Source organism: Budorcas taxicolor, chromosome 2, assembly GCF_023091745.1.
Source record: "Budorcas taxicolor isolate Tak-1 chromosome 2, Takin1.1, whole genome shotgun sequence".
In the NCBI taxonomy this organism is placed as follows: Eukaryota; Metazoa; Chordata; class Mammalia; order Artiodactyla; family Bovidae; genus Budorcas; species Budorcas taxicolor.
Genome location: NC_068911.1, coordinates 45,151,879 through 45,172,339, shown reverse-complemented (window position 1 = coordinate 45,172,339; position 20,461 = coordinate 45,151,879). Strand labels below are relative to the sequence as shown.

The following is a 20,461-nucleotide window of genomic DNA, read 5'->3' as shown; positions in this document are numbered from 1 at the left end:
ACTTTCAGACCATACATAAGCCAGGTTCAGGCTGGAGTTTGCCCCCAGCCTTGTAGGCAGACCCTGTGGGTGTGTAGGGCCTAGCAGTTACAGCCTGTGCTGCATTCCAGCCCAAGCTCTTTGCCTGAAATATACTGTGAGGTGCAGTGTCTTTTGCATCTGTGAACAGGAGACAGAAGCCTGCCTGCTGGAAAAATTGTTTTGTAAGGATTAAAAAGAATAATGCTCTGCTGTATGGCCAGGTACTTTGTATTGTACACTTCAGCTTATTTTCATTTTCCTTGGGCTGTTTCATTTTTGTCCCCCTTCTTCAGTCCTGACTCTTTGAAATGTGGTCTGTCTTGGTGAATATTCAATGTATACTTTAAACAGAAGGCATGTTCTACTTTTATTGGATGGCTTGTGGTATAAAGTGTTGATCACATCTGTTTGGTTTATGATTATGATTTTCAATTCCTTATCAGTGCTGATTTTCTTTCTGCTTGTTTTATTACTGACAGGGTAGTATTGGTGTCTCTAACATAATTGTGGATTTGTCCATTTTTCCTTTTAGTTCTTGATTTGTATGTTTTGGACTTTATTTTGACTTCATATACATGTAAGGTTGTTATGTTTTCTTTGGTGAATTTACTGCGTTATTATTATGTTCAGTTCAGTCGCTCAGTCGTGTCTGACTCTTTGCGACCCCATGAATTGCATCACGCCAGGCCTCCCTGTCCATCACCAACTCCTGGAGTTCACTCAGACTCATGTCCATCGAGTCAGTGATGCCATCCAGCCATCTCATCCTCTGTCATCCCCTTCTCCTCCTGCCCCCAATCCCTCCCAGCATCAGAGTCTTTTCCAATGAGTCAGCTCTTCGCATGAGGTGGCCAAAGTACTGGAGTTTCAGCTTTAGCATCATTCTCTGCTGTATCTTCAATAATTTTCTATTCTCTGGCATCCGTTTTATGTGATATTAAAATAGTCATTTTAACTTTCTTTTGATTAGTATTGTTTGGTATATATATATTTTCCATTCATTTACTTCTAATCTTATATTTTTATATTCCAAGTGAGTTTTGTAGAGATTGCATGTAGTTGGGTCATTTTTAGAAAATCCATTGTGACAGTCCGTCTTTTGTGTTCAGATCATTTATAGTATAATTCATGATATGTTTAAATTTTAAGACTTCTCATCTTACTGTTTGCTTTCTATTTCTGCTTCTCTCACCTGCCTTTTTTGGATATTGAAACATTGTTTTTAACTTGTTGCTGCTGCTCAGTCCTGTCTGACTCTGTGACCCCATAGACTGCAGCACACCAGGCTTCCCTGTCCTTCACCAGTTCCTGGAGCTTGCTCAAACTCATGTCCATTGAGTCAGTGATACCATCCAAACATCTCTTCCTCTGTTGTCCCCTTCTTCCTTCAGTCTTTCCCAGCATTAGGGTCTTTTCTAATGAGTCAGCTCTTTGCATCAGGTGGCCAAAGCATTGGAGCTTCAGCATTAGTATCAGTCCTTTCAATGCCTATTCAGGGTTGATTTCCTTTAGGATTGACTGGTTTGATCTGCTTGCAGTTGAGGGGACTCTCAAGAGTCTTCTCCAACACAAAAATTCAAAAGCATCAATTCTTAGGCTCTCAGCCTTCTTTATGGTCCAACTCTCACATCCATACATGACTACTGGAAACATAATAGCTTTGACTGTATGGACCTTTTTGGCAAAGTAATGTCTGTGTTTTTTAAAATGCTGTTTAGGTTTGTCATAGCTTTTCTTTTAAGGAAGAAGCAGCTTTAATTTCATGGCTGCAGTCACTGTCAGCAGTGCTTTTGGAGCCCAAGAAAATAGTCTGTCACTGTTGCCATTTTTTTCCCCATCTATTTGCCATGAAGTGATGAGACTGGATACCATGATCTTAGTTTTTTGAATGCTGAATTTTAAGTCAGCTTTTTCACTCTCCTCTTTCACCTCATCAAGAGGCTCTTTAGTTACATTACAACAATAATCTATGTTTTGTTGGATTTTTTTCCCCCTTTTTCTTTTGGGCCACGTTGTGTGGCTTGCAGGATCACATCCCCCGACCAGGGACTAAACCCAAACCCTTAACAGTGAGAGTGCACAGTCCTAACCACTGGACTGCCAGGGAATTCCCTTGATATTTCTGTAAATAAAAGAGGTACCATTAACCATAGCTATGGCATGACGTTGAGAGAATGGGACATAAGTAGTATACTGTGACAAGGGCTTTTTCTTTGGCCTCAGGGGCAGAACATTGAGTTAATTATACTTGTCAGTTCCTGACACGCTATTTCCAAATCCATATTTTTAAGTGTTTTTCTGTCTAATGAATTTGTTTTTATGTTTGTATTTTAAATATACTGGTATTTGCAATGGCACCCCACTCCAGCACTCTTGCCTGGAAAATTCCCATGGACGGAGGAGCCTCATAGGCTGTAGTCCATGGGGTTGCTAAGAGTCAGACACAACTGAGCGACTTCACTTTCACTTTTCACTTTCATGCACTGGAGAAGGACATGGCAACCCACTCCAGTGTTCTGGCCTGGAGAATCCCAGGGACGGGGGAGCCTGGTGGGCTGCCGTCTATGGGGTCGCACAGAGTCGGACATGACTGAAGCGACTTAGCAGTAGCAGTAGTACAGTGTTCACACATTATGCTATGTCTGAGGTGCATTAGATTGTCGCGAGCCTTTGTTTCCGCATCCCACCAGTCACAGGCCTGTCTGAGAGCTCTGTGGGCATGTGCCTGGAGGTGACTGCTGGACCTCCCATGCCCTAGATTGCTGTCCAGGTGGGCTGTGGGTGTGACTCTCCCACAGCTGTATCTGAAGATTTGTGCCTCCAGCTCCACATTTCTCCTGACACGTGGCATTATTTAGTTATTGAACTAAATAATAATAGCCCTTATCATTGAGGGCTTATTCCCTGCATCTGGTGTTCTAGGCCCTTGGGATACAGAGAGCAAAACCAGATGGAAAAGGAATAAAAGGTCCTGCCTTGGAGCTTTTATTTTAGTTTTCTAACAGTTGTGAGTTTGGTGACTGTAAAGTAATATTTCATTGTTTTAATTTATACTTTTTCTAAGTGTGAATTTAGTATCTTTTCATAGATTAGCTTTTTTGGGGTGCTTTTGTTGGACATTTGATGTTTTTCTTATAGAATGTCGGAGTTTCTTTTATACCTTGTTGGTTTTAAATACTCTTTACTATTTGTGATATGATATACTCTCTTTTCACAGATTTAGATGTAATAATGGATGCTAACTAACAACACAGGTTTGAACTATGTAGGTCCACATATGAGCAGATTTTTTTTCAGTAGTAAGTACTGTGGAACTGCATGATCGGTGGTTTGAATTGCTGGATGTGGAAGAACTGCGGATTTTTGACTGCACATGTTGTTCAAGGGTCAACTGTCTATTTCTAATGACTATTTAGAAAATAGTTTCTATATTTAGAAAATAGTTCATTTAGTGGCAGTCTTCTAGGATAGGATGCATTTACACTTCAAGGTTAATATTAGTTCTTTCTTAACTTGCTAAGTAAGGAGTTTCATAACAATTTTTCTGAGGCTAACTTGTCAGTGGCCTAAAGTTGTGGTACTCAGTTTGCTTCTGTATTGCAGCATTGCTGAATTACTATTTCAGTGGTAGTGATCCTGTGTAACATTGGTTCTCAGTTGGTGTGGGGTAGGGCAGTGTATAGAGTTGAAGATGATTTTTAATCATATTCCTATTCCATGTCCTTCCTTACTGTGGACTCACTGCAATTGGGAATCACTGGATAAAAACAATTAATGTTAATATCAAAGACTTAAGATTTTTAGTTGAGAAATATAGTAGGAAATTGATAGAATGTCTTGGAACACATATGTCAAAGAACAGTTTGAGTGATATTTTGATTTTTCAAATGAAAAGAGTCACTGGGCCATTCATTACTTCTTAAATCACACTGTATGTTATGTTGATGAGTCATGTAATTTTTTCTCCCCAATCATCAAATGGTTAGCTAATGATGTGTGTTGCAACTTAACTTTTCCATTTTTTGGGTGAAAATTTGCAGAGACTGGCAAGTGTTATGTTATATTTAAAAAAGCAATTTATATACTTTAATTTATAAAAATTTTCCAGATGATGGTATTGATACTCAGATTGGAACAAAGAAAGAAGATCTGAATGACAAAGAGAAAAAAGAAGAGGAAGAAACTCCTGCACCTGCATATAGGGCCAAGTCAATCCTAGAGAGCTGGGTATGGGGTAAGCAACCAGGTATGAAGATCTTCTAAAGTTCTAGTTCTTTGAAATGAATGGCTTGGCATTCATTTTCTAGATAGAGTAGATGGACTTTATTTTTGTCATGGGATTTTTAAAAATTAAGCTTAAATTTTTATATTTTAGTAGTGCGCTCAGTCACTTGGTTGTGTCTGACTCTTTGCCACTGTATGGGCTGTAGCCCACCAGGCTGCTCTGTCCATGGGGTTTTCCTGGCAAGAGTACTGGAGTGGGTTTGCATTTCCTCCTCCAAGTTTATATTTTAGTAGACTGTGCATAACATACATTTTACCATTTCAGTCAGTTTTAAGTGTACTGTTCAGTGACATTAAATACATTCACACTGTTGTATACAATCCATTTCCAGAGCCTCTTTATCTTCCCAAACTGAAACTTCCCTTTCTTGCCTTGGAAATCACTTTCTGTTTTTAGGATTTTGACTAGTTTAGTTACCTCATTTAAGATGGTTGCCATCCAGCCATCTCATCCTCTGTTGTCCCCTTCTGCTGCTTTCAGTCCTTCCCAGCATCAGGGTCTTTTCCAATGAATCAGCTGTTTGCATCAGGGGGCCAAAGTAATGGAGCTTCAGCTTCAACATCTGTCCTTCCAGTGAATATTCAGGGTTGATTTCCTTTTGGATTGACTGGTTTGATCTCCTAACTGTCCAAGGTTAATACATAATATTTATGTTTCTCTTTCTGACTTACTTCACTCTGTATAGTAGGCTCTAGGTTCATCCACCTCAGTTCAACCGAGTCACATTTGTTCCTTTTTATGGCTGAGTGATATTCCTTTGTATATATGTACCATTGCACATATGTACTTCTTTATCCATTCATCTGTCAGTGGACATCTAGGTTGCTTCCATGTACTGGCTATTGTAAGTAGTGTTGCAACAAACATTGGGGTGCATATGTCTTTTAGAATTGTAGTTTTCTCTGCCCATTTTTTAATTGAGTTTTTTTTTGTTTTAATGATGAGTGAGTTTTTGGACATTAATCCTTATTAGATATATTGTTTATAAATATCATCTATTCAGTAGGCAGCTTTATCATTTTGTTGTTAGTTTTCTTCACTGTGCAGAAGCTTTTTAGTTTGATGTAGTCCCATTAGTTTATTTTTGCTTTTGTTTCCCTTGCCTGAGGAAACATATCCAGAAAGATATTGCTAGGACCAGTGTCAAAGAGCATGTTGCCTAATTTTTCTAGAAGTTTCATGGTTTCAGGTCTTTCATATAAGTCTTAAAGTTTAAAATCAGGGAGCATGATACCTCTAGCTTTGTTCTATCTCAAAAATATTGTAACTATTTGAGATTTTTTGTTTATGTTTCTGTACAAATTTTAGGATTATTTGTTCTAGTTCTTTGAAAAATGTCATTGAAATTTTGATAGGAATTGCATTGAATCTGTAGATGGGTAGTGTGGTCATTTAAGTAATATTAATTCTTTCATTATATGAGCATGGTATGTCTTACGTTGCCAGTTTCCTTTATCAATGTCTTACAGTTTTTTAACTACAGTTCTTTTACCTCCTTAGGTTTATTCCTAGCTATTTTATTCTTTTTGATGTAGTTGTCAATAGGACCCTTTTTCTTAATTTCTCATTCTGATAGTTCATTGTTTGTGAATAGAAATGCAGCAGGTTTGTGTTTATTAATTTTGTATCCTAAAACTTTACCAAAATTCATTGACGAGTTCTGATAATTCTTCTGAGTGTCTTCAGGATTTTACGTCATGACATTACAAGCAGTGACAGTTTTACTTATTCCTTTACAGTTTAGATTACTTCTTCTTCTTTGCTGTGGCTAGAACTTCAAATACTGTGTTGAAAAAAGTTGTGAGAGTGGGCATTCTTGTGCCTTATATTAGAGGAAATGTTTCAGCTTTTCAGCATTGAATATGGTGTTAGCTCTGGGCTTTATTACATTGAGATATGTTCCCTCTCTACCCACTCTGTTGAGAGTTTTTATGATAAATGTATATTGAGTTATGGGCAAATGCTTTTACTGCATCTATTGAGGTGATTATATGATACTTATCCTTCAGTTTGTTACTGTTGTATAGCACATTGATTGATTTTGTGGATGTTGATCTATTTTTGTATCCCTGGAGGAAATCCCATTTTACCACAATGTATGATTCTTTTAATGTATTGTTGAATTTTTTTGTGAATATTTTGTTGAATATTTTTGCCTCGGTGAACATCAGGGTAATTGTCCTGAAATTTTCTTTTCTGGTAGTTGTCTTGTCTGTTTTTGGTATCAGGGTAATCCTGGTCTTTTAAAATGAGTTTAGAAGTATTCCTTCCTTTTCTCATTTTTTTCTTTATCCTTGGAAGAGTTTGAGAAGAATTAGAATTAATTCTTCTTTGAAGGTTTTGCATAATTCCCCAATGAAGTCCTTTGGTCCTGGAGTTTGTTTGTTGGGAGGTTTTTGATGAATAATTCAGTCTCCTTACAGGTTATTGGTCTGGTCATATTTTCTATTTCTTAATGATTCAGTCTTGAAATTTTATGTTTCTAGGAATTTATTTCATCTAATCTTCAGTTTGTTGGTGTATAATTGCATTTCTCTGGTGCCAGTTGTAACATTTCCTTTTATATTTATGATTTTATTTATTTGGGCCCTCTCTGTTTCTTGGCGATTCTAGCCAACAGTTTGTCACTTCTGTTTATCTTTTCAAAAAACAGCTGTTAGTTTTATTGATCTTTAATATCATCTTTTTATTCTCTTTCAATTGTTCCCACTCTTATCTTTATTGTTTCTTTCCATCTAATAACTTCGGGCTTCATTTGTTCTTTTCATTTCATTTCACTTTTTTTTTTTTTTTTTGAGTTTATTGAGGTGTTTACTTAGGTTATTTAGTTTCTTGTTTGAGATTTTTTCTTTTTTTTTTTCTTTTTTTGAGGTAGACATTTATCTTTCTGAACTTCCCTGTTAGAACTGCTTTTGCTATATCTGGTAAGTTTGGTAGGTTGCAGTTCTGTTTTCCTTTGTCTCAAGGTATTTTTTAGAATTTCTCTTTTGATTTCTTCACTGACCCATTATTCTTCAGTGGCATGTTGTTGCATTTCCATGTGTTTGTGAAGTTTCCAGTTTTCTTTTTTAATTGATTTCCAGTTTCATAACTTTATAGTTTGGCAAGATTCTTGATGTGATTTCAGTCTCATGAAGTTTATTGTGGCCTAATATGTTTTCTGTTATGGAGAATGTTTCGTGTACACTTCAGAAGAATATGTATTCTGTTACTTTTGGATGGAATGAACTGTATATTATTTGTTAAGGCCATCAGGTCTTATGTTGTCATTTAAGTCTGATGTTATTTTAGTGATTTTTCTGTCTGAATGATTTATCTGTTGATGTAAAGTGAGGTACTGAAGTCCTGTACTATTATTGTATAGCAATTGATTTCTCTTTCTAGGTCTGTTAAGATTTGCTTTGTATATGGTTGTGCGTATGTTAGATATATAACTATTTTACAAATGTTAGTCCTTTTGTTAGACTCACCTCTTTATCATTACGTAATGCTCTTCTTTGTCTCCTATTACAGTTTTGTTTTAAAATCTATTTATCTAATCTAAGTGTAGGTACCCCAGGTTTCTTTAGGCTTTCATTTGCATGGAATATCTCTTTCCATCCCTTCATTTTCAGTCTCTGTGTTGTCTGAAGATAGTCTTTTGTAGGCAGAGTACAGATGACTCTTACTTATTTATTTATTTTTAAAAAACTTTATTTTGTATTGGGGTATAGCTGATTAACGGTGTTGTGACAGTTTCAGGTGACCAGCAAAGGGGCTCAGTCATACATACACATGTATGCATTCTCCCTCAGACTCACCTCCTATCCGGGCTGCCACATGACATCGAGTAGGTCCCATGTGACATACCTACAGTAGGTCCTTGTTGGTTACCCTTTGTAAGTACAGCACTGTGCACATGTCCATCTCAGACTCCCTGGACTTGCTAGATTTCAGTGTCTGCTTCCTCCCCGTTTGGCAGGTTTGTACCTGTGCTACATTGCATCACTTCTCTGTGCCTTTCTCCACCTCTTCTCCTCCTGGGGCCCTGCAAGCGTTAGTCAGCTTGATGTGGTGTCATGTATCCCTTAAACTGTTTTCACATGTTTTTCATTCTTTTTTCTTTTTGTTACTCTGATTAGGTGAATTACCCTGTCTTTGAGTTCACTGAGCCTTTCTGCTGCTTCATGTAATATGCTGGTGAATCCTTCTAGCATAGGTTTAGTTCAGTGCGGTTTTATTTTTTGCAGTGTATTTTTGGTCTTTATTCAGATTGGGCAACTTCCAGCTTTAAAATTTTTTTTTTTTCCATTCTACTGTTGAGCCCTTTCACTGAACTTTTTATTTTGGTTCCAGAATTTCCATTTGGTTCTTTTTTTTTTTTTTTAAGACATCTCTTTTTGACTTAGGTTTTCTGTTTTCTCATATGTTTCAAGTGTGTTTTTGGTTTTGAGGCATTTTTAATCTGTGGCTTCTTTAAAATCCTCCTCAGAGTATTCTAATGTCTCTGTCATCTTGGTTTTTCTATCTATTGATTGTCTTTTGAAAATTAATTTTGAGGTCTTCCTGGTTCGTGTTGTGGTGAGTAACTTTCTGTTGAAACACAGGCATCTTCGTGTTGTATCCTGAGACTATTGCATTGGCTTTCTGTGACACCATTCTGACAGAGCAAGAAGGTGCTGTACTTTGTTAATGTGAAGAGGGGATTGGAGTTCTGCTGGCTCCCCACATGGTCTCATGATTTATTTCTGTGTGTGTATGTAAACACTCACCAACTTGTTTCACAGTATCCTGCAAAAACTGACTGATTTCTTGGCATTAGGAGTTGGACAGGGCAAGCAGATGTAGGACAGTTAGGAAGGAGAGCAGGCAGATGCTCAAGAGCATATGTGCTTTCTCTAAGTTTCATAGTTATCTCTGGATTTTGTACCTGAGCAGATAAGAAACATTATCATTTCATGGTAGAAAATGCAATGACTGTTCTGGAAGGTACCTTTTGTTAGACCTGATCTCTGGAAGAAATTCTGCTGAGCTGTCCTTGGCAATGCTGTTTCAGTGACATCTCCTGTGTGTCTACAGAGAATCAGGCATCTCTCAGTGGTGGGCCAACATTGATTCTGCAAGGATGCCTGTGAAGGCTAGGGATGGTACCTCACATATAAATCTTTCTACTTCATCTTAAGCCTAATGTGGAGTTTAAAAGATATATATATTTTTAAAGTATTTTCACTAGATTTTGTAATGATTAGTTGTTTTCGCTAGTGGAACTTTCCATAGTTGGAATCCAACCTCTGGTGTCTGAATATGGGTCTCTGTGCCATTGTGCCTGTGTGTGATGAGAGAAGCTTTGTCCTGGTGGCCTCCTTAAAGAGAGATGTGTGTCCATCTGATGCTTTCTGTGATCTCCGTTCTCATGGGAAAAGCATGTTGAGGTCATGGGTAGCTGAGAAGTAGATGTCTTCTGTATAGGGACATTCACTAGGTATGTGGCTGTTGTCTTTTGGGATATAAAGCTACCAGGGTGTTGATTGGTTTAGCCTCATAACTAATCAGCATCAGAGATAGAACAAAAAGAACAGGACACCCCTGCTCTGGTCACCACTGGGTACTATACTGTTATAAGGAGTTGGTGGAAGGTAACTTAATTTATAGTTCAACTTTAGACAGCTTTATGATTAATTGCTAGATGAGACTCCTTTTAATTTTTTTCATTCATGTAACTTTCTTCTAGGTACCTAAAAAAAGTCCTAAAGTGTGGAAAATTTCAAACATACACAGTAGAAGGAGTAGTGTAATGAAATATCCCTTATCCGTAGCACATTCTAACTAGTTAATTTCATCTTCCTCTGAAACATTCCAGTGAATTTATCAACTTTCATGAGTATTGCATGTTGGGCAATTTATTGAAGCATCATTTTCATTATGAATTTGTTTTCATAGCATAAAAATACTGAATATGGTTTTTCTTTCTGTCTAGGAAATGTATTGCTAATAAGTATTGACTTCATAGTGTTGTGTTAAAAACTTTTATTACCTTATACCGTGTTTACAGAAGGGCAGAATGCCACTCTCATTTGGGTGACATTGGGCAGGTACTCTGAGCTGAGTTGCCTCCTCCATAGAATGCCCTCCCAGTACTACCTCTCTGTGGTGCCTGTGACGATTACCTAATGTGTGTTAAGTGCTCAGAATCATTTGTGGCACATATTAAGCACTCAGGTGTTACCTATTATTATTACCTATCAACCTTAAAACAAACTGTGCCCATGATATTTTATGTTGTTTTCTAGATGTGAATGAATTGAAGGAGTGTCTTTCTGTGTTGGTTAAAGAGCAGCAAGCTCTGGCCATCCAGTCAGCAACCACCACCCTTTCAGCTCTGAGACTCAAGCAGAGGCTCATTGTTTTGGAACGATATTTCATTGCCTTGAATAGAACCGTTTTCCAGGAGAATGTCAAAGTTAAGTGGAAAAGCAGCAACATTTCTTTGCCTCCTGTGGACAAAAAAAGGTAATAATATAATTAAGAAAGTGTCCTGATAACAGCTAAATGTAAAACTCAGGCTGGTTTGTTTAATAAGGAAAGTTTAATTAAGACTTACAATGTAGTCTGCTTTTTCCTTTTTCTGAAATTTTGTTCTTGGTTTCCCTTTCTGTATGTTTTATATAATTTGGAGAATGGCTTTCCCAATTTACTTATGAAGTATCAGGCCATACTGTAACCTGTCCCATTAAGACACTTTTCTGTCAGTAGCAGTAGAAACTGGTCAGAAGTTTAGATCAGCATGTCAAGATTTGATAATTTGATCTGAACGTTATATTCTTTTTGTTTAATTTTGGTATTGGATAGGAAATTATCATATTGCAGTAGTGCTTAATTAGTTTAGATGCTTCATTTTTTTCTTCTTAATGTGATTTACTCATTCTTTAATTATAAGAGATGCTTTTATGAACTCACTTGTGGTTGTAAGAAATGATACAGAGAGATTCCTTATACCCTTTGCCCAGGTTCTCCAGGGTTAGCCACTTGGAAACTGTAACGCAAAATCACAGTTAGCATATTGACTTTGATACATTTTACCTGTGTTACTCATATTTCCCATTTTAGGTGCTCTCAGTCCTGTGTGTGTGTGTTTCCAGGTGATTTTATCACAGGTGTAGATTTCTGTCAGAACTGCCCCAGTCAGGGTATAGGACAAGGACCCTTTTTTATAGCTGTAACCATTAACCTGTTTTCCATGTCTATTATGTAGCTTTATGAGGTTGGCTCTTTCACTCAGTATTATTCCTTTGAGGTTCTTCCAGGTACATGCATGTGTCATCATTGTTGAACAGGATTCCATGTATAGGTGTACCGTATTTTTTTAACCACTCACCTTTTGAAGATATCTCAGTTGTTTATAATTTTTCAGTATTTTGAATAAAGTTGCTGTGAATATTTTCTACAGGTTTTTCTGTGAACATAAGTTTCAATTTCTGTGGAATGAATAACTTAGAGTACAATTGCTGGGTCTTAAGTTTGGGTTTGTAAGGCATTTTCATACTGTGTCCAGAATAACTGTACAGTTTACATTCTCATCAGCCAAGTATGAGTGGTCGCTTTTTTCTATCCTTGTCAGCTTTTGGTATTGTGACTTATTTACTGTAGCCATTTTATTAGATGTATAGTGTTATCTCTGAAATATTTATAGATTTCCTAATTTCTCAACCTATTTGGATAGTAGTGAGTTTTACCTTTCTCACAGAACCAGCTCTGGGTTGGATAGTTGATCAGTGTAGATGGGGGTGTGTCCAGACTGTTTCTATTTCTGTTTGCTTAAATATCTGTAAAATAGAGAGCCACTTGTTGAAGATTTAGCAGTTCTTACACCATGCCAGTTTAGGACTGCTGGGCTCCTTTTCTGTGGATAAGGTCACAATTGGCTCAGGAGAGCCCTAGATTCATGTTTCTCCTGGAATGTATTTTCTTAACGGGTTCCCTATGTGGGGTGCTCCTCCCACCTCATCTGAATTGACTTTGTCTGTGTATTTATTGTTTTAAAGACCACATGTCTTATTATGCATCTTTATCTTTTAAGGTTATAATTCTTATTCAGTATAAATCTCCTTATTCCTGTCTTCCAGGCACCCAGTTGCCTCGTAGGAGGCAGCCACTAATTGCACTTGTTTGTGTTTCTTCAGCGCTCCCCAGGCACATGTTGTGTTCTATTCAGGATTTACCTACTTGAGCATACCAGCTGCCTCTGTTGGGTCCTCATGTTCTTCGTTGCTAATTTGACTTGATACTGTCTTGAGGAGATCATTCCATGTCTTGCCCAGTTTTAATAGCATTTCTAACTGATTATGAAAGAGAATAAAATAAATGATAGAAAAACCGTAATAGTATAAAGTTGAAAATAAAATTGCTTTTTATGAATAAGTTTATACTGTACACACTTTTTTGTATTCTAGTTTTTTTTTTTCAAGGATGATTTTTATGGTTTGTATGACTTCTTAATAGATGCACAATGAAACCATGTCTTGTTACATTAACGTATGTAGGTAATAAAAAGTTTAAAAAGACACCTGAGAATAATAAGCACTGAATTCAGGAGAGGGTAACCTCTCAGGAGGCGGGATGAAGAAGAGCAGGAGTATGGGGCCTGCAGACCCGGTGGTCACATTTACCCAAGCAGGGAGAGAGCCAAAGGAGACTCCTGGCCTGGATGCATTGTCTTCTGTGTGCTCCTCACCCGTCGCCTGCCTTTTCTCTATTGCATGAGGTTATTCCCCCCTTTTATGTACTTACTGTTTAGCCAGCTAATAATACTAGTTCCTTGGGATTATTTTTGTGTTTTTGCAAGTCATTTAAAATTCTTTGTAAATATCTTTCTTTTGCTCAAAGAGAAAGCTTTTCCTTTACAAAGGACGTTTGGTAAAAGTTTTTAAAGTGTCAAACTAAAAGTTGTTTGTGATCCTCTATCTAAAGAAACCCACTGATCACGTTTTGGAACAAATCCTTTTGTACTACATGCTTTATTTTAGCATTTGCACATGCCTCTTGACTGACCAGTTCCCACCCCATGTGTGTTGTTTGCAGTTCCCGGCCTGCAGGCAAAGGCGTGGAAGGTCTGGCAAGAGTGGGGTCCAGGGCAGCTCTCTCCTTTGCCTTTGCATTTCTGCGCAGGGCCTGGCGCTCAGGTATGTGCCCAGCATGTTCTCTTTTCTGCCACATCAGGAGATGTGGATTCTTGGCTGACTTCTGCCAACACATACCCCTAGGATGGTCTATGTGCTTTCTATGCCTCATTTTCCTTGTTGGTAAAATGAGAGACTTCATAGTCTGTTTGATTTTTCAGGCCTAAAAACGTGTGTATGCACACACACATTCCAGGTAAACCACTGCAGTGCCTGAGTACTGATTTATTTTCTAGGAGAACCAGAAAGTAGAGTTGCCCATATAAGAGTCATAAAATAAAGAATTGACTTTGGAGCGACTGTTAACTTTTAGTCTCTTGAGTTCTTGGGGTTTCTAATTGAGAGGAAAGTGGGAGATACAAAATGTGCCAGTGTCATTCTGTCACTTCTGGGACTAAAAAACCCGCCTGGGAGAGTGGGGAGTGCTCGGTGTGTGTGCTGCTGGGGGGCGGACAGCCTCATCTACATATGTGTGTGTGCCCAGGAGAGGACGCGGACCTCTGCAGTGAGCTGTTGCAGGAGTCTCTGGATGCTCTGAGAGCGCTGCCCGAGGCCTCCCTCTTTGATGAGAGCACGGTATCCTCTGTGTGGTTGGAGGTGGTAGAAAGAGCAACCCGGTTCCTCAGGTCCGTCGTGACCGGGTGAGTTCTCCCTTTTCGTATCTTACTGTGTGAATGGTTCCAGCCCGCTTCAGAGTCTTGTCTCTCCTTCTGTTTAGAGATAAGAAACTTGGTAGATTGATTCCTGGCATGTTTCCTGCATACCCTCAGCTCTGTGATTCCAGATCTTTGGTTCTCAGCTTTTCAAATGTTTGACTTTAAATATTCTGATTGCACCTAGTAGGCTGTCATACTCAATGGAGTGGAAAATGAATCATGCTTTTGTTACTTACTTTTTTTCAGAAATATTATGATTTGGATATCAGTATTTCCTAAAGTGTTTGAGCACCTGTTATGCATCTCTCAGTGAATGCAGGTGCCACCATTCTGAGTGGTGGGTATTGTCCTAATAGACGATGTGGGACTGAACAGCTGATTCAGAACGAAATGTTTAAACCTACAGTGGGTCTTCTCAGTGTGAAAAGATATGAATGTAAATCATTTTTCTTTAAGGAAAGCCATGAACTCTGGTCTTAGGTACTATGCATGTTTGTTAATAATTTTTAAGTTTAAGGAAAATGTGTATATTCAATACAAAATTAAATAGCAGAGACAGGGGAAGAGAGTTTATTCTCATTCTCTTCACCTGCTGTGTCCCTTGTAGTAAGGAAGACACCTGTGGTCTCCATGCCAGTGGGCTGTGGGTTTAGCTATTCAGAGTTTCTGATGTCATTGCCATGGAGTTTAGGGTTGGGAGGCCCTGAAAATAGGTTTGGGCGATTCCCTGGTGGCTCAGATGGTAAAGCGTCTGCCTGCAATGTGGGAGATCTGGGTTCAATCCCTGGGATGGGAAGATCCCTTGGAGAAAGAAATGGCAACCCACTCCAGTACCCTTGCCTAGAAAAATTCCATGGATGGAGGAGCCTGGTGGGCTACAGTCCATGGGGTCACGAAGAGTCGGACACGACTGAGTGACTTCATGAGTAATGTTGGAAGATCCTCCCTCCCTCATCTTGGGTTAAGAAGACTTATTTATTTTTGGAGAACAAGGAAAAATTAAAATTATTTCTTTGGTCAGAAATAAAAATAAACTGACATTTTGCTTATAGGTTTTCAAATGGTTTTATAAATGGATTTTTCTCCAGTTTTGCTGATGAATGTTGATACTATAATAGCCTTACATGTCACTGAAACTAGAAACATGTCTAAACATTTTTCTCCTCATGATTTGAATAATGATATAAGTAGTTTTATGCTGTAGCAACTTGGAATGTCTTATAATGTAATTATCTTACAATATCTGAATCAATACTTGTAATAAAATCTTGTCTTAAAAGTTATTGTATCTTTAGAGTATCTGATTAAATTTGTGTAAGCAAGTCTCAGAAACTTGATTCTAAATACTAAAAACACTTCTTCATGGGAGGGGAATATAATTAGTTTAACATTAATAGCATGCCTATTTTAAGCACGTTCTGTTTAAGCTCTGTTGTCACTTTGTCCCTGCATCCTCTGCTGTCATTTCAGGGATGTTCATGGAACGCCTGGAACCAAAGGGCCAGGAAGCATCCCCCTGCAGGACCAGCACCTGGCCCTGGCCATCTTGCTAGAACTGGCTGTGCAGAGAGGCGCACTGAGGTGAGGCGTACCACAGACTGGATGTGTAGTTTGGAACCGCCTCTATACTAAGCAGCTGTTGCATTTCCTTGAACTATTTGTGATTGCAGCATATGTGTGAGGATCTGTGATCAAAGAACCATGTCCCAGGACCCTTCTTTTAGATCTGGCTGCACTTAAGTTTTCTTCACTTCCTGTTTATGATCAACTTTCTAGTAGTTTAGGAACTGTTTGTTTTTTTTCCTCTCTCTCTTTCTTTTAATTTTCTTCAAATTGTTTTTTTTTATTCCATTAATTTAAGGTCCTAGAAATTCCCTGTAGAAAGTGCTGTTTGAACTTCCTAACTGGTTTTGTGTTTCTTATCCATAGAAGATGGATGTCTTGTGCTAAAATCTTGAATTGTTTAGCGATTTTACTGCCTACATTTGTTTTCGTTTTTCATGGTCTTGTTTTAGTTACCTTTCATATTTAAAGTATTTCTTCAATTTTATTTAGCTATTTTTATTTTTTATAGACTGTGGCCAAAAAAGTTAATCTGTCTTCACTAGAGCATACGGATGTTCTCTCTTCCAGTCAGATGCTGTCTGCTGTCCTGCTGCTGCTGCACCTGTGGGACAGTGGGGCACAGGAGACTGACAACGAGCGGTCTGCCCAGGGCACCAGCGCCCCGCTCCTTCCGCTGCTGCAGAGATTCCGGAGCATCATCTGCAGCAAAGACGCCCCCTGCGCCGAGGGGGACAGTCATGTAGGTATCATCATGGGCATGGTGCCTAAATAGCTGTCTTCATTTTGCTCATCCTAAAGGATTGAGCCTTTTATGGACAAGCCCAGAGCACATATCTGTGATAGTAGTTGCTTCTCGGAGGGGAGTATGTTTTTGGCAGTTAACAGCCGTGAGCCAGGTGTGGGATAGGTACGGGAGGTTATGGTTGGGTCACAGTTGATGCAGCAGAACTTGACATGGTCACATTTGGATTCTTTGCAGCAACTAAGGAGGGATCAGAGCCAGCTGTGTTTCGCAGATGCCGGGCCCTTTGTGTTGTTCTGAATTGTTTGTTAGGAGCATGCTTCTTGACATACATCAGTTTATGCTTTTAGAGAGACCTGTCTGCGGCTGCCTTGTTGGCCACGGGGTTCTCTTTCTGCTGTATGAGTCATTGAGCCCTTTGTCTTTGTATGTTTAGTGCTTGGGTGTTCCCAGCAACCACTTGTGTTGTGCTTTCGCTGTGATGGGGCTGTGGAAGGTGTCAAGAAGGCATGCTCACCTCCATGTGGGAGCAAGGTAGTAGTGGAAGTATAAAGATGTGTTAAAAATCCTGATGCTATTTCAGGAAAAAGTGTGAGAGTCAAGTGTGTTCTGATGGTACTTGCAGCAATGCCATGGGCAGTGGGGCAGGGAGGCTAGGCTCAGCTAGAGTGGGAAGGAGCAACAACGCCTCACTCTGTCTGTTGAGAGCAGTTACTGTGGATTGGTTTTGACCCTCCCAGGGGCACTAGGCAAATCTTCTCTTCCTCCTCTGTCTTCCTTCACGTGCCATTTATGGACCACACACCTCCTTTAGCCTGCAACTGCTGCGTTGACAGCATGGAGCCAGGTCTGAAATACACATTTTTAGAAGAATATTAGAAAAACAGCATTGAAAATAGTGACTCACTTTGTTGGCCCTTCCTGAGTGTGGAGCACCATGCCGAAAACGTTACCTCAGCCATCACCATGTTCAGTCCTAGGAAACAGGCTGGTGGCAGAGCAGGCCTGCCTAGGTCCGAACCCCTGGGACTGCTGCTTTTGAAAGGTTCAAGTTTGAGTTTTTAGGTCTTTTCTGGAAAAACTTAGCAGTTCTGATATGAAGTTGCAGCCTAGTTATTCTATTACTTTACAGTCTTTGATGATAATAAGGCTGTTCTGGTGTTAGCAGAATTAGAGTTATTAATGTACAAATAAAATAGTTACTTTTCTGATGAGTGGGCAAGCTTTAGATTAAAATAATGGTTATTGTTCTCAGTTTTCAAAGCCAAGTTGAGGTACAGTGCTTTTGTTCCCAGGTAGATAGCTCTGCATTCTTCTGATGGTCCTTGGGATGGTGAACCTGAGGAAGATGGGGTGGTGTCCCTGACCTGTGTGGAGTTGGCACACAAGTGATGGGTGTGTGGATGTATGGGCACCTCCGTGTGCAGTGAGTGTATAGATCTCAGTGCATCAGCAGTACTTCTTACGTGACAGCCAAAGATGGGCAGGTTTATAGGTCATGTCTGACTGTGGGTATCAAAATATAAAGAGTGGTGAAAGACTACTTGTGTTACTTTAATTTTCCCCGCCACTTCTGAAGCTGTTTTTTTACTTTTCTTCTTTAGCTTCTCTCTGGCCCTCTGAGCCCCAATGAGAGTTTCCTGAGGTACCTTACTCTTCCACAAGACAATGAGCTTGCTATAGACTTGCGACAGACTGCAGTTGTTGTCATGGCACACTTAGATCGCCTGGCCACCCCGTGTATGCCGCCTCTCTGTAGCTCTCCAACATCTCATAAGGTAAGTGGGATACAGGGTTTATTCTTTCTGTATTTGTTCCTGGAGTCTCATTCTGTGCCTGTGTGGAGACTCACTTTCTCTGGGGTTGGGCTGGAGTTTGCTTTCAGCTTTTGAACATGTACACTTGAAGGTGTCAGTCATTAGCTGTCACTGTGAGCAGACTGATGCACAGAGAGGTTCAGGACCCATCCCAGGTTCCAGATTCAGGAGGCATGTCCCCAGAGAGGTCTCCTGTGTTCATACAGCCGCATGCTGTGCTGTCTTCCTTAGCAGGAACACAGTGGTGTGTCTGACACTAATCTACGTGTGTAAGGATCTGCTGATACAGGCTCACCGAGAACCTCATACAGTCACACCCGATCATTGCAGTGTTGTTCCATTATATGGATGATAAGACTGTGTTTGGAGTGAACTTTGCTAAGGTCACAGAAAGAATCCTGATTTTAATCCAGAGTTTTTAAACTTTGTTCTTGATAGTATAAGTACTTCTTAAAATTAATTTTTATTGGAGTGTAGTTGATTTGCAATATGTGTTAGTTTCTCCTATACAGCAAAGTGCAGATATTTCTGACTTTTAATTTTGGGGGGAAGATGGGGACTGCATCATGAGGTTTGTAGGATCTTAGTTCCCAGACCAGGTATGGAATCTGGATCACTGGCAGTGAGAGTGTAGAGTCTTGTTCACTGGACTACCAGGGAATTCTGTCTAACTTTCAATTTGAAGAGTATTTATTTTATTTTACAGTAATTTATGTTTTCCAAATAAGTAATACATTTACATGGTTCAAAAGTAAAAGCTAAATGCAAGGGTGCATTGACACCTCTCTCTGCCTTGTCTCACCCAGTTTTCCACCTGCTGCTTCTCACTTTGCTGTTCTTCATGTGCCCTCTCAGTGTTCTCTCAGTGGTAGTACATTATAGCCCTTCTGTAGCTTGTCTTTGCATTAGTCAGGATACTCTATGTAAGTGAAGAGCTTCTCGCTTTATTTTAAAAAACAGATTAGTGGTCCAAGTGTGGATGTGTCATGATTTTTTTAAAATCAGTTTCCTATTGGTGAACACTCGTGTTGCCAGAAGTTTGCTGTGTAAGTGGTATTGTGATGGCTACCCCTGTATCTTTGTTCTTCTCTGTGTATACATGCAGGTGCACACGTGTGCAGCTGTGATGTACCTGGTGTGGAGGACATAGGAGCTGGTTATCCCCCAATTGCTGTCCTGCGGCTTGACTCCTTTAACCCCACTAAAAGCAGGGATGCTTGTCTCTAGGCGTGCAGGCCTCTGGGTCCCCACCTGTTATGGCAGAGTGGTGACTTATGTTCTGAGCATTTGAAAATATATTTAGGATCTACTTGTGCTACTTTTTAATGTGCTCTGTTAAATGAAATGCTCTGGAAAAGTAACCTGTCCAGTTACTTATCTTACCTGCTGACGGAGGCTATATGGGGTGTTCTGAGATATTTTAATGTTTTGAATCAGCTTCCTTCTTTACTTGCTTTATTTTTATCTTATTATATCTGTTTATTAATCTTTTCATGAATTATTCTTAATTTTTTTCTAAGAAGGACATTTTCTTGGTGATACGAAGAAAATATTTACTTACTTCATTATTTGACAGGGATCATTACAAGAAGTCATAGGATGGGGGTTAATAGGATGGAAATACTATGCCAATGTGATCGGTCCTATTCAGTGTGAAGGCCTTGCCAACCTGGGGGTCACGCAGATCGCCTGTGCAGAGAAGCGCTTCCTGATCTTGTCGAGGAATGGCCGTGTATACACGCAAGCCTACAACAGTGACACGCTTGTAGGTCCTGGGGTGGGTTGGTGGAGGGGGCTCTCTGCTATGTATGCTACATATCTTGTCTTTCTTTATGTTGATTGATTTCTGCTATAAGCATCTGCTCATTGTATATTATTAATTGTAATTAAAAGTCTGGATTGTAATCATTATTGTCAAGATTTTGGGGCAGAATTTCTTAGTTCTTAAGCTCAGGAACTCCTTACAGTGTCAACTATTGTCAACTATTATTCCCATTTATAAACTGTAAAGTCATTTCACTTTGGGACCAGGAAGTAACAGATGAGAAACTTGTGGGGATGATGGCAGATGGGCGCTCTTTACCTGTAGTTGCACATTCCTGTGCAAGAAAGGTCTGGACATGCCATGCGGCACATGGAGGCACCTGCCTGGTGCTGCTCTGTAGGTCTGGGCAGGCCAGCTGTACAGCCACCAGAGAGGTTTAGTCTGAATGGGTTTA

At 39.4% G+C, this 20,461-nt stretch overlaps 1 protein-coding gene across 1 annotated transcript in view; it reads left to right on the top strand.

Moving 5' to 3' along the window:
* Positions 1-20,461, top strand: part of HERC2 (HECT and RLD domain containing E3 ubiquitin protein ligase 2) — a 243,661-nt gene that overhangs the window by 34,011 nt on the left and 189,189 nt on the right. The window contains exons 5-12 of the mRNA XM_052636055.1: positions 4,130-4,267; positions 10,576-10,795; positions 13,364-13,464; positions 13,946-14,102; positions 15,588-15,698; positions 16,251-16,422; positions 18,030-18,203; positions 19,819-20,007. Of these exons, the coding sequence (XP_052492015.1) occupies positions 4,130-4,267; positions 10,576-10,795; positions 13,364-13,464; positions 13,946-14,102; positions 15,588-15,698; positions 16,251-16,422; positions 18,030-18,203; positions 19,819-20,007 (1,262 nt within the window). The remainder of the gene's footprint in view (positions 1-4,129; positions 4,268-10,575; positions 10,796-13,363; positions 13,465-13,945; positions 14,103-15,587; positions 15,699-16,250; positions 16,423-18,029; positions 18,204-19,818; positions 20,008-20,461) is intronic.